The 16,176-nt window shown below is 43.3% G+C and overlaps 2 protein-coding genes and 1 non-coding gene across 3 annotated transcripts; 2 read left to right on the forward strand and 1 right to left on the reverse strand.

The window, feature by feature from the left end:
• Positions 1-5,095: 5,095 nt before the first annotated feature.
• Positions 5,096-5,650, reverse strand: LOC112815863 (histone H2B-like). The gene has a single exon (XM_025862106.1). The coding sequence runs from the start codon at positions 5,648-5,650 to the stop codon at positions 5,096-5,098; it is 555 nt and encodes a 184-aa protein (XP_025717891.1).
• Positions 5,651-6,379: 729 nt separating this feature from the next.
• LOC112815862 (uncharacterized) lies at positions 6,380-6,799 on the forward strand. Its single transcript, XM_073890286.1, is given in 1 exon segment — positions 6,380-6,799. A coding segment is annotated over 1 exon segment (420 nt).
• A 4,182-nt stretch (positions 6,800-10,981) lies between these two features.
• Positions 10,982-11,115, forward strand: LOC112815870 (small nucleolar RNA SNORA70). The gene has a single exon (XR_003206067.1). It is a non-coding gene; the product is annotated as a small nucleolar RNA SNORA70 (small nucleolar RNA).
• Positions 11,116-16,176: the final 5,061 nt, after the last annotated feature.

Genomic DNA, 16,176 nt, shown 5'->3' on the forward strand with positions numbered 1-16,176 from the left:
CTTATGTTCCACAGATGAGTGAAACTGTGAAGTTTAGTTTGTTTGATAGAAGTATTGCTACTCCAGCTTTATCTTGACATCCATGTGCATGATGGATGTTTCTCCATCCCCTCACTTTCCAACTGCAGGTGTTTTTAGGTCTAATATGAGACTCTTATAGGAAGCATATAGATGAGTCTTTTTTTTTTTAATCCATCCTGTCGCCCTATGTCTTTTGGGATTGGAGCATTGAGTCCATGTACATTCAAAGTAATTATTGATAGATATGTATTTATTGCCATTTTATTACCTGATTTGTGGTTGTTTCTGAAGTTTTTCTCTGATCTTTTCTTGTCTTTCTCTCTTTTGTGTTTTGCTGATTTTCTTTAATGATGTATTTGGATTCCTTTCCCCTTATTCTTTGCCTGTTTCTTATTGGTTTTTGATTTGTGGTTACCGTTAAGTTTGTATATAACCTCTTCTGTATACAGCAATCTATATTTAGTTGATGGTCCCTTAAGTTTGAACCCATTCTTTTTTTTTATTTTTTTTTTAAGATTTTATTTATTTATTTGACAGAGAGAGACAGCAAGAGCAGGAACACAACCAGGGGCAGTGGGAGAGGGAGAAGCAGGCTTCCCACTGAGCAGGGAGCCCGATGTGGGACTCGATCCCAGGACCCTGGGATCATGACCTGAGCTGAAGGCAGACGCTTAACGACTGAGCCACCCAGGCGCCCATGTTTGAACCCATTCTTGACTCCTCTCCCCATGTTTTAGGTATATGTTGTTACAATTTAGTTTTTATTTATTTTTAGTTTTATTTTTCTTAGAGGAGGAGAGAGTGGGGAGGGGAAGAAGGAGGAGGAGAGAGAGAATCATAAGCGGGTTCCACACTGGCCATGGAGCCCAACGTGGGGCTCGATCCCACACCCCTAAGATCATGACCTGAGCTGAAATCAAGAGTCAGATGCTCAACCGACTGAGCCACCCAGGCACCCCTATGTTGCTACATTTTAAATCCTTTTATTTTGTGAATTCCTTGACTGACTTTTTACAAAAATACTCAAATTTTCATGCTTTTGTGTTTTTTCTACCTTTATACTGTCTCTTTTCGTCTCTCCTTTCCACTCAAAGAGTCTCCTTTAATATTTCTTACAGGGCTGGTTTAGTGGTCACAAACTCCTTTAGTTTGGGTTTGTCTGGGAAACTCTCTACCTCTCCTTCTATTCTCAATGGTAGCCGTGCCGGTTAGAGTCTTCTTGGCTGTAGGTTCTTTCCTTTCAGCACTCTGCATATATCATGCCACTCACTTCCGGCTTGCAAACTTTCCCTTGCAACGTCTCCTGCTAGCCTTACGGGTTTCGGTTTTCCCTTGTAGATACTGTCTTCTTTTGTCTTTCTGCTTTTCAAATTTTCCTTTATCACTATATTTTGCCGACTTAATTACATATGTCTTGGCGTGGGTCTGTTTCTGTTGATTTTAATGTGAGTTCTCTGTGCCTCCTGGATCTGGATGTCTTTCTCCTTCCCCAGGTTAGGGAATGTCTCAGCTATTATTTCTTCAAATAAATGCTCTGCTCCTTTTCTCTCGCTTCTTCTTCTGGGACTCTTATAATGTGAATGTCATTACACTTGATGGAGTTCCTGGGGTCCCTAAGTCTATTCTCGTTTTGCATAGTTCCTTTTTATCTCTGTTGTTCAGCTTGATTCCTTTCCATTACTCTGTCTTCTAGGTCACCAATTCATTCCTCTGCTTCTTCCATCCTGCTGTTCACTCCATCAAACCTGTTTCTCATTTCATTTACTGAGCCCTTTGTCTCTGCTATATTACTCCTTATCTCTCTGTTAGTCCTTATCATGTGTCTCACTCATGTCTTCCACTCTTTTCCTAAGTACAGTGAGTATCCTTACTGATCATTGCTTTAAATTCTCTATCAGGCCTGTTACTTACCTCTGTTTTGCTTAGATCTCTGGCCATCGCCTTGTCCCCTTCTTTCATATGGGATAAAGTTCTCGATCTCCTCGTTTTGTCTTCCTCTCTATATCTGTTCCTGCGTGTTACAAAAGTCCAGCTATGTCTTCTGCTCTTGAAAGTAGCGACTTTAGAAAGAAGGAGTCCCAGAGTGCCATGCAGTGCAGTGTCCCCTGTTCACCAGAACCTGGCACTTTAGGAGAATATCCTATGTGTGTTGCTTATGCCCTGCTGTTGTGTCTGAGTCACTTTCCTTTCAGTGCAGTCATCTGCACTGACTCTCTGTCTGCTGCAGGATGTGCTGCTTCTCTGTGGTGTTACTGGGACCCAGGCAGGCCAGCTCTGGGGACAGGGGACATGTGCCCACCAGGGAACTTGGGAGTAAAATTTGCATTGGGCCACCAGTCCTATGCTGGATTCCCCCAAGCACTGTGGCGGCTGGGTCTGTGCCTGGGGTTGGCCAGGGGCATGAGGCTGGGTGTGGCTCGAGGCAATGGCTGGGTGCAGCTGGGCCACGCCCAGAATGGTGGCTGTGGGTGCAAGGCTGGGTGAGGCATGACAGCTGGGCATGGTTCAGCAGCAGAGCAGGGAAACAGCTGTGCACCCGGCGGCTGGGTGGGGTATGCACCACTTTAACAAAATTTGCCCTGAACCCACGGCTGAGCCCGGCAGGCCTGGAGTGGGCAAGTCCTCAGGAGAACTGGTGGGCATGGCACACTGCTAGCAAGTTAGGTAACAAGTGTCTGTGCAGTGCTCAGATGGCACCGTGTTTATGATGGGGGGCAGGGGAGGAAAATGGCCCCTGCAGCTCCTCCCTCTTCAGAGAGGTCCCCCACCACACTCCAAAATCAGTATGAACAGTTCCGTCTCCCGTTTGCCCCTGGCATGGTGCAAACTGCCGTTATTATGTCGCCCCTCCACACAGGCTTCTCTCTCTTTAAGGATGGCGACCCAGCTGTCACTCGCCCTCCTCGCTTGCCCAGTGTGGAGTCAGCTGACTTTCAAAGCTCCAGGCACCAAGTCCCACTGGTTATACAAACTCACGGTATTCAGCCCTTCTGGTTTTCACAGCCAAAAAGTATGGGTATTAGCCTCTTTCGTGTGAGCTCCCTAGTGCGAGGGCCCATTTCTCTTCCCTCTACCCATGCTCAGCTCTCTCCTTCCTGCGGGCAGCCTCCCTCCACGTTTCTGACCTTCCTAACCTTTCAGATGCAGCTTCCTCCCTATATTTAGTTGTGGGATTTGTTCTTCCAGTCCTTGGGGTGCTCTCTGGTTTATTTAATTTTCTGGATGATATCTAGTTTTAAATGTGGGACGGGGTGAGCTCAGGCTCCTCCTACTCTGCCATCTTCCCAAGCTCCTCTGGATTCGCAGTCTTAAAATGACTTTTTAAATAACATGGTATGTATGAGACCAATGTGCATGAATAACTTTGAAAAACCACTGTAAGTCATGTGGACAAAAAGGGCCTTTTGAATCAGCAGCAATCAGCATGATAGAAATTAAGTGACTTCGTGAAACAGGATTTTATTTTTCTAAATGGTCCACAGTCCTTTCTCTGAAAAGGCATATGGCTCTGAAAAGAGCTTTTGGCTTCAAAAATTCAGTTCCCCATGTAAATGGCCATTTCTAAGGACCACCCACAGGGATTTACTGGCACTTCATTTTCTCGTAGCTTTCCTTGGGTATTTATGCAGCAAGTCCCCCATCCCTTTCCATATCCTTTTGGCTTTATCTCTCATCTAATGGGCTCAAGAAAAGGTTGGATTGCTGTAGTTTACCTAGCTTTTGTCTCACTGTTCGGCTCAGAATGACACCATTCACAGGCTTCTACATCCAAATCAAAGGTTATTTAGAATTTTTTTTAAGAGTTCACAGGGAACACATGGCAAACGTAACGAAATTGTGCATTTTCGTGCAACCTGTAACAAATTTCAAAGGATGGAAGCCCCCCCACCCCATCCCTACACTGTGTTCTCCCTTCACAGATATATAGGAAGCTGGAAATCAATTAAATGGAAAGCACTTGGATAATCACCAACCACTTTGAATTTCAGCATGTACTTATAGGAAAAGGAAACAAAGAAAGGAAAAAAGCCCATGCGCCAAGAAGAAAAACACAATGAGTGTTAAAGTGCATTACCATTACCCTACGTCCTCCTACCCATCAAATCACTTGAGGTAGAGGAAGGAGTCAACTTAGTTCCCTTAATTGCCAAGCAGCCTCCTCTTATTTTGATGCAAAATGATAGGGACAGGTCCCACTGTGACATCTGCATGTTTACACTTCCACCACCCTGGTTAAAAGGAAGCGCGTCAACAGAAACCCACAGGCAGACATGTCGACGATCACACTACCTTGCCCCTCAATTTCCAGGCACGGAAGGCTATTATTGGTTCAGCCCTGGTCACCCCACCACCCTTTGGGCCAATGGCCTTGGATCCAGTGCTGCCAGTTGCTTAATGGCTGCTGCCAGTGGAGGCTGGGAGCACAGCTGCTCTCATTGAATGACCCTGTCATCCAGGCATAATTGCAGGGTAGGAAGCCTTTTGTGTCAAAAGGGAAAGATGGTAGGCTACCATGGCACAGAATCAGATAAATTTGAAGGAAATGTAGTAGACCTTTCTTTTTTTTTAAAAAAAATATTTATTTATTTATTTATTTTCTTATGTTTCATTAATCACCTAAAGTAGGCCTTTCACAAGGTCGGGAGCTTGAGTAGGGCATGGTTCTAGATAGGTTGAGTTTTCTGCACGGTGTTTGGGTCCTCTTTTATGTATTTAACTGAATTAGGATGAGGGGATACGTTGAGGGAATGTGAATGGGGTAAGTGTGAGTTTTGTATCTGCTAAAGTGCTTCCCTTGTTGCTGTATCAACACACTCGGAAATTCTTTATAGGATACTACTCAACACAAGTGGCAAAGGAGAATACAAAAGGCAAGTAAAATTATTGTAGACCCAGCTCTGACGGTAAAGAGTCCCAAAGACACCGACCTGAAGGAATGGGCCACTTAGGAATGGGAGGAAATGCGACATGGTCAAGGAAAATCATAACAGACTGCACCACACACATATATTAAAGTGGACTTGCTCACGGTAAAGGTGTTTTAAGAGCGGGCAGAATGGCACAGGTCCAAACGCTAGAGTAGGCGGGTGTCTGGAGAGTTACAGGTCTCTTGTGCCAAGTGAGGTGGCTCTGAAAAGAGCCTTTGGTTTGAGAGGTGGTCAGGCGGTCCAGAGGCAGCTCCTTTGCGTCTGTAGTACCTAATGACGGCCTTGATAACCTCGGACACGGTGTGCTTGCCAATCTCCCCGGGCAGCAGCAGGCACACAGCTGTCTGGATATCCCTGGTGGTGATGGTGGAGCACTTGGTGGAGTGGGCCAAGTGAGAGGCCTCGTCGGCGATGTGTTCGAAGATGTCCTTGACGAACGAATCCATGACGCTCACGGCCTCCTGCAAGGGGCTCAGGCCCTGGTGAACCTGCTTCAGAACCCTGAGGAAGTAGGTGGCGAAACTGTCGGGGCGGCGATGGCGGCGGCAGACAAGGCGGCGGCAACCGCGGCCACGCCCACGGCCACGGCGGCGGCCTCCGCGCCTGGGCTGCTTCTGCTTTGGGCTCATCGAGTCTGCTGCTGTGGGCTCCTTGGTGCGTAGGCTTTCCTCAGAAGAGGTCTCACAGCCAGGTTCAGCCATGTGGGGCTCACCTTCCCAACAGCTCATAAGGAAGGGCACTGGCGGTGGCTTGAGCAGCGAGGGCCCATTTATAGTCGCTGCATTTCCTGACGTCACCGGCAAGTCCTATCTGACTGGACAACATGCAAAGCCAAGAAGCAGGTCACTGAGCCAGGTCTTCTCAGATCTGACTGCTTGCCCTCGAGCTTGCTGTCTCTTCAGTCAGAGTCGGAATCTGGCGTCCTCTAATTTTCTTGTGACGGCCACTAGAAAAATGTTCAAACATTCCATGTAAAGGTGTAGTTTCCTCCAGATTTCCAATATGAAATTTTTTTTTAAAGAGAGTCAGAGAGAGGGAGGGGAGTAGTGGAATGGGTAGGGGGAAAGGGAGTGATTCCCAATCGGAGTACAAGCTTAGCACAGAGCCTGAAGTTGCTCTGTATTTCACAACCCTGAGACCGTGACCCGACATCTGGAGGTAAACTACAAGTTTACATGGAATGTTTGAACGTTTTTCTGGCGGCCGTCACAAGAAAATCAGAAGCCGCCTGATTTCGATATCAAGCTCAAGGGCAAGCAATCAGATCTGACAAGACTTGGCTCAGTGACTCGCTTCTTGTCTTTGCATTTTGTCCAATCAGATAGGACTTGCCAGTGACATCAGGAAATGCAGCCACTATAAATGGGCTGGCACCCCTCAAGCGGCCGCCAGTGCCCTTCCTTCTGAGCTGTCAGGAAGGCGAGCCCCACATGGCTGAACCTGGCTGTGATACCTCTTCTGAGAAAAGCCTCAGCACCGAGGAGCCCACGGCAGCTGACCCAAGGAGCCCGAAGCAGAAGTAGCCGAAGCGCGGAGGCCACCGCCACAGCCGCCGCCTCCACCACTGCTGCCCCGACAGTTTTGCCACCTACTTCCCCAGGGTTCTGAAGCATGTTCACGAGGGCTTGAGCCTCTCGCAGGAGGCCATGAGCGTCATGGATTCGTTCGTCAAGGACATCTTCGAGCGCATCGCCGACGAAGCCTCTCGCCTGCCCCGCTCCACCAAGTGCTCCACCATCACCTTCAGGGATATCCAGAAAGCCGTGCGTCTGCTGCTGCCCGGGGAGATTGGCAAGCACGCTATCTCCGAGGCCACGAAGGCTGTCATCATGTTCAACAGACGCGAATGAGCTGTCTCTGGATCGCCTGACCACCTCGCAAAGGCTCTTTTCAGAGCCACCTAACTTGGCACAAGAGACCTGTAAATCTCCAGAGTGTCACCTACTCTAGCGTTTGGACCTGTGCCATTCCACACATCCTTAAAACACCTTTACTGTGAGCAAGTCCCTTTAATATATGTGTTTGGACAGTCTGTTATGATTTTCCTTGACCCTGTCGCATTTCATCACTTTCCTAAGTGGCCCATTCCTTCAGGTCAGCGTCTTCGGGACTCCTTACGGTCACAGCTGGGTCCACAATAATTTTACTTGCCTTTTGTATTCTCCTTCTCCCACTTGTATCGAGTAGTATCCTATAAAGAATTTCCGAGTGTGTTGATACAGCAACAAATGAATCACTGTAGCAGATACAAAACCCCATTCACATTCCCTCAAGGTATCCCCTCATCCTAATTCAGTTAATTCAGTTAATAAAAGAGGACCCAAACACCGTGCAGAAAACTCAACCTATCTAGAACCATGCCCTACTCAAGCTCCCGACCTTGTGAAAGGCCTACTTTAGGTGATTAACATAACATAATAAAAATAAAATAAATAAATAAGCAAATAAGTAAATCAACAAATAAATAAAATAAAAGAAATCCCTACTTTACTTCATTCAAATTTATCTGATTCTGTGCCTCCGTAGCCTACCATCTTTCCCTTTTGACACAAAAGGCTTCCTGCCCTGCAATTATGCCTGGATGACGGGGTCATCCAATGAGAGCAGCTGTGCTCCCAGCCTCCGCTGGCAGGAGCCAATAAGCAACTGGCAGCGCAGGATCCATGGCCATTGGCCCAAATGGTGATGGGGTGACCAGGGCTGAACCAATAATAGCCTTCCTGTGCCTGGAGATTGAGGGGCATGGTGGTGTGTTTGTCGACATGTCTGCCTATGGGTTTCTGTTGAAGCGCTTCCTTTTAACACGGGTGGTTGAAATGTAAACATGCAGATGTCACAGTGAGACCTGTCCCTATCGTTTTGAATCAAAATAAGAGGAGGATGTTTGACAATTAAGTGAATTAAGGTGACTCCCTCCTCTACCTCAAGTGATTTCATAGGTAGGAGGAGTTAGGGTAATGGTAATGCATTTTAATACTCATTGTGTTTTTCTTCTTGGTGCATGGGCTTTTTTCTTTTCTTTGTTTCCTTTTCCTATAGGTACATGCTGAATTTCAAAGTAGTTGGTGATTATCCAAGTGCTCTCCATTCAATTGATTTCTAGCTTCCTATTTATCTGTGAAGGGAGAACACACTGGCGGCAGTAAGGGTGGGAAATTCAATCCTTTAAAATTTGTTACAAGTTGCACTGAAATCCACTATTTCATGATGTTTGCCATGTGTTCCGTATGAACTCTTAAAATAAATTCTAAATATCATTTAATTTGAATGTAGAAACTTGTGAAAGGAGTCACTCTGAGCCCAACAGTGAGACAAAAGCTAGGTAAACTACAGAAATCCAACCTTTTCTTGAGCCCATTAGACAGGAGATAAAGCCAAAGGGATATGAAAAGGGTTAGGGGGCTTGCTGCAGAAACACCCATGAAAATCTACCACAAAATGAAGTGCAAGTAAATCCTTCTGCATGTTGACTAGAGAGATATCATATTTGTTTGTAAGACAATTTTGGAAGACTAAGGCCCTTTGTAGAACCATTTGTCTTCTCAGAAAATGAACTGAGGACTATTTAGATAAAACAAATCTTTGTTTCACCCAGTCACTTTATTTCTATCATGCGAATTGCTGCTAGTTCAATATTCCCATGTTTGTTAAGTATGATATTAAGATGTTTTTCAGTTATTCATGCATACTGGTGTCATCTCTGTTATAGAAAAAGTTATTTTGAGGACATAAATAAAATGTGTGTGGGTAATGGCAAGTAGGCACCAGGAACACGTACACGTGGTTGTTTGTTTTGCATTTGTAATTTCAGAAATCAAGTGGGAGCACCAGTAAAAAACAATTTTAAAATGCACCATCATTGGGCTGTGGATGAAGACTGGGAGTGGAAGTGTGAGAGACACAGAGGAAATCTGGGAAGGAGAAAGGAAAATGAGGTTTAATGTTGAAGATCAAGCTGGGAACTAAATACATCTGATTATTCCCTTCAGTGGGTGATTGAGGAAAGAGGTTCCTGGTGAGAAATTTAATGTTGTGTTTACTCAGAAGATGATATAAGAAAATGGATCCTGCTTCACTAACAGATTAGAAGCAGGAACAGATTGAAAATAGTATTAAGAGGACAAAGATACCCACGTCAAACTTTTTCAACACTATTCACATCATGCAATTCACTGAAGAGCATCAGGAAGGACCCAAACTCAGTACAGAAATATCTAAATCCAAAAGTTCAAAACCAAACTTATTCAGGCTCCCTAGAATCTTAAGTTACACTTTTATCCCATTCAGATTTATCTGACTCTGTTCTTTTCATAATATACTCTTTTACTTTTTTAAAAATTCAAAATTTATGACTTGCCACACCTCATCATAGGGATGATAGGAATGTCAGTTCAGAACACCTCAAGCCCCACACCCTTCTGAGTCAGCCAATGAGGCCCTTATAGCCTCTGAGATACAGTTATTCACCAATATGTGAGGAGGTATCCTGAGGTAAGCCATTAGGAGACCTCCTTGTTTGCCCCATTTTGGAAATTGAGGGGAAATCAACTGTGATTCTTATTTCCTGTCTTTCCTTTGTTTGATTAATTAGTGGAAGTTTTTAAATTATGGTGAATTCAGATATTTTTATATTAGTTTTCTAGGGCTATTATACCAAATACCAGGGACTGGTGAACTTAAGTGACATATTAGTTATTTCCTCACAATTCTGGATGCTAGAGTTGAAAATCATGTGTCAGACACTTAGATGAGTCTGAGGTCTACGTGCAAAACATCGTTTATGGGCCACTTTCCTTATTGTCTTCTTCCACTTGGAATGCTATACTATTTCTGTTAGGCTACCCAGGGAGAGTCCAAAGAGATAAACTGGAGAGCAATGAATGTGTCCCTCTATTCTCTACATGTGGCTCTTCCCAACTGAGATTATCTCTACTTATGGTATGAGGAAGTAGAAGTATACAACCAATTCATTCCTACTATGCCTTCATATACAGAAGCAGCAATTATAGTACATTAAATTGGTCCAAAGGGTCCCTTCTACAGTCTTACACTAGCTTCCCTGCCTCACTATGAGCCCTGCCCAAATCCTATTAGCTGAATCCATGCACCTTTTTTTCCCCCTAGAGGTCCAGGTAAGATAGTAACTTGAGCACCCATACACAATAGGACCATTAAAGTTTGAGTTCCACCCCTCCACCAAATTCTTCAGCATACTCATATGAGTGTGATGGCTTTCCCCTCTTGGCATCAGCCCCACTTCTGTTTTCAACTTTGAAACACCTAAATTTGGGGTGCATGGGGAGGTATTACAGACGCAGACGGAGAGTTCTATGCCATTAAACAAGACTTTACGTTACTTTCAGTTTTGACTGGCATGATAGCAGCTCATAACTCAACGAAGCGAATGTTTTCAGCATGCTTAATGCTGATATCGAGTGACAAGGTCATCCTGGTGGCACCTTTTACTTTAGCCTTGAGAACCCAAGGACTCAACAACCACAGCCATAGCCACCTTGCTTTCTGGCTGAGGCTGTGAGGTTTTCATGCTCTGGCTGACTCAGGCTTCATTTATGTAGTAATAAATGGTTTTAAGGAGTCCACTTTAATCTGGGGCATTTAATATGCCATTGTCACAATATCTCCTAAATTGGGGTCCAGGTTCAACATTAGAGCTGGGAGAGTTTTTCTAGGATAACAATACTAATCACAAGACTTTATTTAGTTTCTTTTTGTCAGTTTCTCATTGTCCAATGGGTCACCCCGCTGAAACCCAATGTAAGGCAGTAAGAACCAGAATAAAGTCAATGCCTCACCCATGGTTTTTCATGGGAACTTGTCTGTCTCAAGGAAATCTCCCTGACAGTACCTAAGATCTCTTATAAGCAGTAAAATCTAAGGTTGAATTAATAGATTGGAAGAAGGGGTTGATCTAAAAGACAGACTAGTGATTGTTATTTTTCTTTAATAAGCATTACAATCTCCACAAATCTTATCTCCTTTACTAACAATCAAAGTTTTAAAAATTCACCCATCTGCAGCCAATTAAGCCAACTGTGCTCTTTGTCCACGGGGGCCCAGTGTGCCATGGCTGCAAACGGTAGCCTCCTTGGTAGTGTATGCAACCTGCTGATTGTATGGGTTGCCCTAAGGGACCTTGGAGACAGCCCTTTCCAATGGATATTGAGGTCTGACCTCATGCTATCTCCAATCTAAGCTGCAGACAGGTATGCGGGGTGCCTTTGGAAAGCCCCAGGGCACAGTAGCCAGGGTCCACATTGGCCACGTCATCATGTCCATCTGTACCAAGCTGCAGAACAAGGAGCATGTGATTGAGGCCCTATGCAGGGCCAAGTTCAGGTTCCCTGGCCACCAGATGATCCACATCTCCAAGAAGTGGGGCTTTACTAAGTTTAATGCGGATGAATTTGAAGACATGGTGGCTGAAAAGCGGCTTATCCCAGATGGCTGTGGGGTCAAATACATCCCTAATCGTGGCCTGTTGGACAAATGGAGGGCTCTGCACTCATGAGAACCTCGGCACTGCCCCCTCCCTATTCGTGCCCACCAATAAAACCTACTTCCTGTCAAAATAAATAAATAAATAAATAAATAAATAAATAAAAATTCACCCAGTTTCAAAAACAGTATGGAGTTCTTCAAAAAGTTGAAAATAGAGCTACCATATGATCCAGCAATTGCACTACTGGGTATTTACCCCAAAGATAGAAATGTAGGGATCCAAAAGGGTATGTGCACCCCACTGGTTATAGCAGCAATGTTCACAATAGCCAAACTGTGGAAAGAGCCAAGATGTCCAACAACAGATGAATGGATAAAGAAGAGGTGATATATATATATATATATATATATATATATATATATATATATACACAATGAAATATTATGCAGCCATCAAAAGGAATGAAATCTTGCCATTTGCCACGACGTCGATGGAACTGGAAAGTGTTACGCTGAGCAAAATAAGTCAATCAGAGAAAGACATGTATCATATGACCTCACTGATATGAGGAATTCTTAATCTCAGGAAACAAACTGAGGGTTGCTGGAGTGGTGGGGGGTGGGAGGGATGGGGTGGCTGGGTGATAGATACTGGAGAGGGTATGTGCTATGGTGAGTGCTGTGAATTGTGCAAGACTGTTGAATCACAGATCTGTACCTCTGAAACAAATAATACATTATATGTTAAAAAAAAGAAGACAGCAGGAGGGGAAGAATGAAGGGGGGAAATCGGAGGGAGAGGTGAACCATGAGAGACGATGGACTCTGAAAAACAAACTGAGGGTTCTAGAGGGGAGGGGGGTGAGGGGATGGGTTAGACTGGTGATGGGTATTAAAGAGGGCACGTACTCCATGGAGCACTGGGTGTTACACACAAACAATGAGTCATGGAACACTACATCAAAAACAAATGATGTAATGTATGGTGATTAACATAACATAATAATAAAAAAAAAATTCACCCGGTTTCTGCCCATTGCAGTTGTGTACTGTTGTCTAAGAAGGTGATCTTCCAGGCTGAATTCTAGTGCTATAGTCGTTACAGTGGGATAGACCTTAAAGTAACCACCAGATTGGGGAAGACATCTGCTTTCTGTAAGGTAGTTAGCAACAACCAGGGCACCACTCAGGAAGCTGTCTTTGAGTCTACTTCCCACTTCTCAGTTGGAAACTACCTCCCCAATTTCTCATTAATGGGAATTAAGGAGAAGGACCATTTATTGCACAGTTAATTATACAATTTGGTCAATAGATTGCTACTGATTCACATGGACTTTCCCCAAATCTCATTAATTAGCCTATATGGACCCCACTCTTCTTCTTCTAAAAAATTTTATCTTGGTTAGCATCATTGCCACCTAGTCACCACCTCATTGCCAAAACTGTCAGGAACTGCATGCTGATAGAAAACATGGGACTCCTGGAGCAGAGATGAGGGACTATTTAATATTCAAAGCAGTAACAGTAGCCAGAGTGTCAGCACTTTGCACTGGTTTCTTGAGCCACAGGGAAGAGAAATAGGGCAAGATGACGTCTTCACCTGCAATCAACTGTGTTAAATGAGAGAAAACCTGAGTTTAGGAGGCACAAATATTTCATAATGGGTAGTAAGCATGGCTGCCTTTTGTTGCAGAGGAAAGCACTCTCTATTTTTCAAGTCTTTATGCCAGTTGTTCTTTGCTCATATGGGAGACATTATTTCTATATTCTATGGACTTTCCCTATACAAACATCCTTGAAAAGATTGTCCAAAGTAAAGGGCAGTAAAATTTTTGCTTGCAAAACATGCAGAAACAAGAGAGACCCATGGAGAATTGTCTCCCAACACAAGTTTTTAGTGTCAAACAAAATGTAGACTGTAAATGCTATACATGTGTTATTTGCTTGATACACAACATATTGAAGTCTTAGATGAGTTTGTATTTACAAATGTTTCAAATGGGTATGAGAGAAAGAGAAGTTATTTAGAAACTATAGAAAATCCTCTATATTCCTGATGGTCAGTTAAAAAGTGTTTCTATTTTTTTTAATTTTTTGTTTACTTATTATAACCAAAAGTGTATATTTTTAAGGTGCACAATGTGATGTTGTAATGTATGTATATACATTTTGCAATGATGAACAAAAATGAATTAACATAACCATTACCACCCAGAGTTACCTTTACTCTGGTGTGTGTGGTAAGAATATGTAAGATCTACTTTTTTAACAAATTCAAGTATACAGTTCAGTATTAACTATAATCACCATGCAGTGTATTTAATCTTCAGATCTTATTCATCTTATAACCAAAAGTTTGTACCATTTGATTAACATCTGCCCTTCACCTCCATCTCTAGGTTCTCATAACTATCATTCTACCTTCTGTTACTGAGCTTGATTTTATTTTTAGATTTCACTTATAAGTGAGATCATGCAGTATCTATCTGAAATGTGTTCCTAAAATAAAAAGAAGCGAGTTGAAAAAATGAATATGGTTTTTGCAAAGTTGCTTTCTATTTCAAGGTCTGTATTATGGGATAGGTTATAAAATTGTGAAAAAATACCTTTGTGCCTGTCTGTTAGTAGGGCAAGTTAAGTAACATAGGTGTTGGCACACAGGAAAATCATTCTTATCTGATTGGGGAAATGGCTAACAAGGATGGGACACAAATGACAAAATACATGCATGGGGGTATATAGAGATTGTTTTTATCCATCCTTCCCCACTACCCTGGAGTCACTAGACTTAGGCCATGAGGTTCATTACCTAGGGAAGGGAAATATGTTATCAAATACCATGGAGTAGGAAAAAAGAAAATATGACATAAATAGATTCTCACCTGACAGGAAGAGGAAACAAAAAGCTCTTCTGTTTCTAGGAAATTATGTACAACTTAACCTATAATTCCCATAACAATAAACACACTTAATACCCAGTTCTTGGTTTATAAAACCATTTTCCAATTAAAGGAATGAAGATGTCTTCCCTGAGGAGTGAGAGTGGTACTAGCCTACATTGGGCACCTCAGCCCTGGGTTCCTGTATCAGGAATACAATCCCCCATAATGTCTGACCTTGAGAATCCATGAAGTTTCTCTCTGGGAGAATTGGAGGGTTATAGAAAACCAAAACTCTGCTCTAAATCCCAGTGGAGAGGCAGGAGTTTGAAAAGTGGGCCATATGTGAAGGAGATCAAGGAGAGCTATTGACTAATTATCAGGTGTGTGCTGGGGGAGCAGAGATCTGTAGGAAATTTCTCTGGGAATCAAAAGTGCTGGTGGGAGGCATTTAAAAATATTTCCTTCTACCTAGCTGGCCCAGTGCTGGTAGACACCATTTCTGACACTCTTATCTACCTTGCTAACACTGCTTGTCCCACACCAGCATTTCCTTGTGGGCCCACTCTGCCAAACCTGCCTACCCCAGGAGGGGCCCCCCAAGGCAGTTCCTACCCCTTCACACCTGGCAGGTGGCCTCTGAGGACCAGCACCCACCAAAGTGGTTCCCTTCTTGCCACAAACAGCAGGAAGCCTTGCCAGACCTGCAACCCCCCAAAGAAGCTTCTATCCCGGAACATCTAGTGGGGGTCTCCACCTCAGCGAGCAACCCCCAAAAACAACTTTAACCCTAGGGGAGCCAGCCATGCCAACCAGTGCATCAGAACCAGGTTCTGATGACCAGGTGTATTATACTTCTGGGACCCACGGGATACCTTCTATACAAGGTCATTCCTTTAAGCCGGGAGACATAGTTGATCTTCCCAATACATAGAAACACAGAGTCAGGCAGAATGAGGAGACATAAAAATATGTTCCAAATATAAGAACAAGACAAAAGCTCAGAAAAAGAACTAAAGGAAACAGAGGTAAGCAATCTACCTAATAAAGAGTTCAAAGTCATAGCCATAAAGATGCTCACCAGACTCAGAAGAAAAATGAATGAACACAGTGAGGACTTCAACAAAGAGATGAAAAATATGAAAAAGAACAAACAAGAGCTGAAGAATACAATAATAAAAGTTTAAAATACACTAGAGGGAATCAATAGCAGATTAGATGATGGAGAGGAATGGATTAGTGGTCCAGAAGATGGGGTAGTATAAATAATGAAAGAAAAAATAATTGTGCAACAGAAACAACAACAACAAAAAAATCTTTTTAAAGGAGGAGTGGGGGGAGGAGGGGCAAAAAGGAGAGGGAGAGAGAGAATCTTAAGCAAGGTCCACACCCAGTGTGGAACGCAGCACAGGGCTTGATCTCACAACCGTGAGATCATGACCTGAGCCAAAATCAAGAGTCAGACCCTTAACTGACTGAGCCACCCAGGCACTGCAACAACAAAAAAAATTAATGAAGATAGTTTAAAGGACTTCTGGGACCACATCAAGCATACTAACATTTGCATGATAGAGGTCCCACAAATAGAAGAGAGAGACAAAAGGCCAGAAAACTTATTTGAAGAAATAAGAGTGGAAAACTTTCATAACCTAGGGAAGGAAACAGACATCTAGGTACATGAACTACAAAGAGCACCAAACAAGATGAACCCTGAGAGGTCCACACCATGACACATTATATAATTAAAATGTCAAAATTTAAGGTAAAGAAAAAATATTGAAAACAGCAAGATAAAAGCAACTAATTACATGCAAGAGAACTCCTATAAGGTCATCAGCAGATTTTTTTCAGCAGAAACTTTGCAAACCAGAGAAAAGTGGCACAATATA

The sequence above is a fragment of the Callorhinus ursinus genome, unplaced genomic scaffold, assembly GCF_003265705.2.
Source record: "Callorhinus ursinus isolate GAN/ISIS: 27379988/994484 unplaced genomic scaffold, GSC_fseal_2.0 scaffold135, whole genome shotgun sequence".
Taxonomy (NCBI): Eukaryota; Metazoa; Chordata; class Mammalia; order Carnivora; family Otariidae; genus Callorhinus; species Callorhinus ursinus.

Bases quoted from the DNA above. Each gene is read 5' to 3' on its own strand.
- LOC112815863 (XM_025862106.1), bottom strand. From the start codon at position 5,650: ATGGCTGAACCTGGCTGTGAGACCTCTTCTGAGGAAAGCCTACGCACC.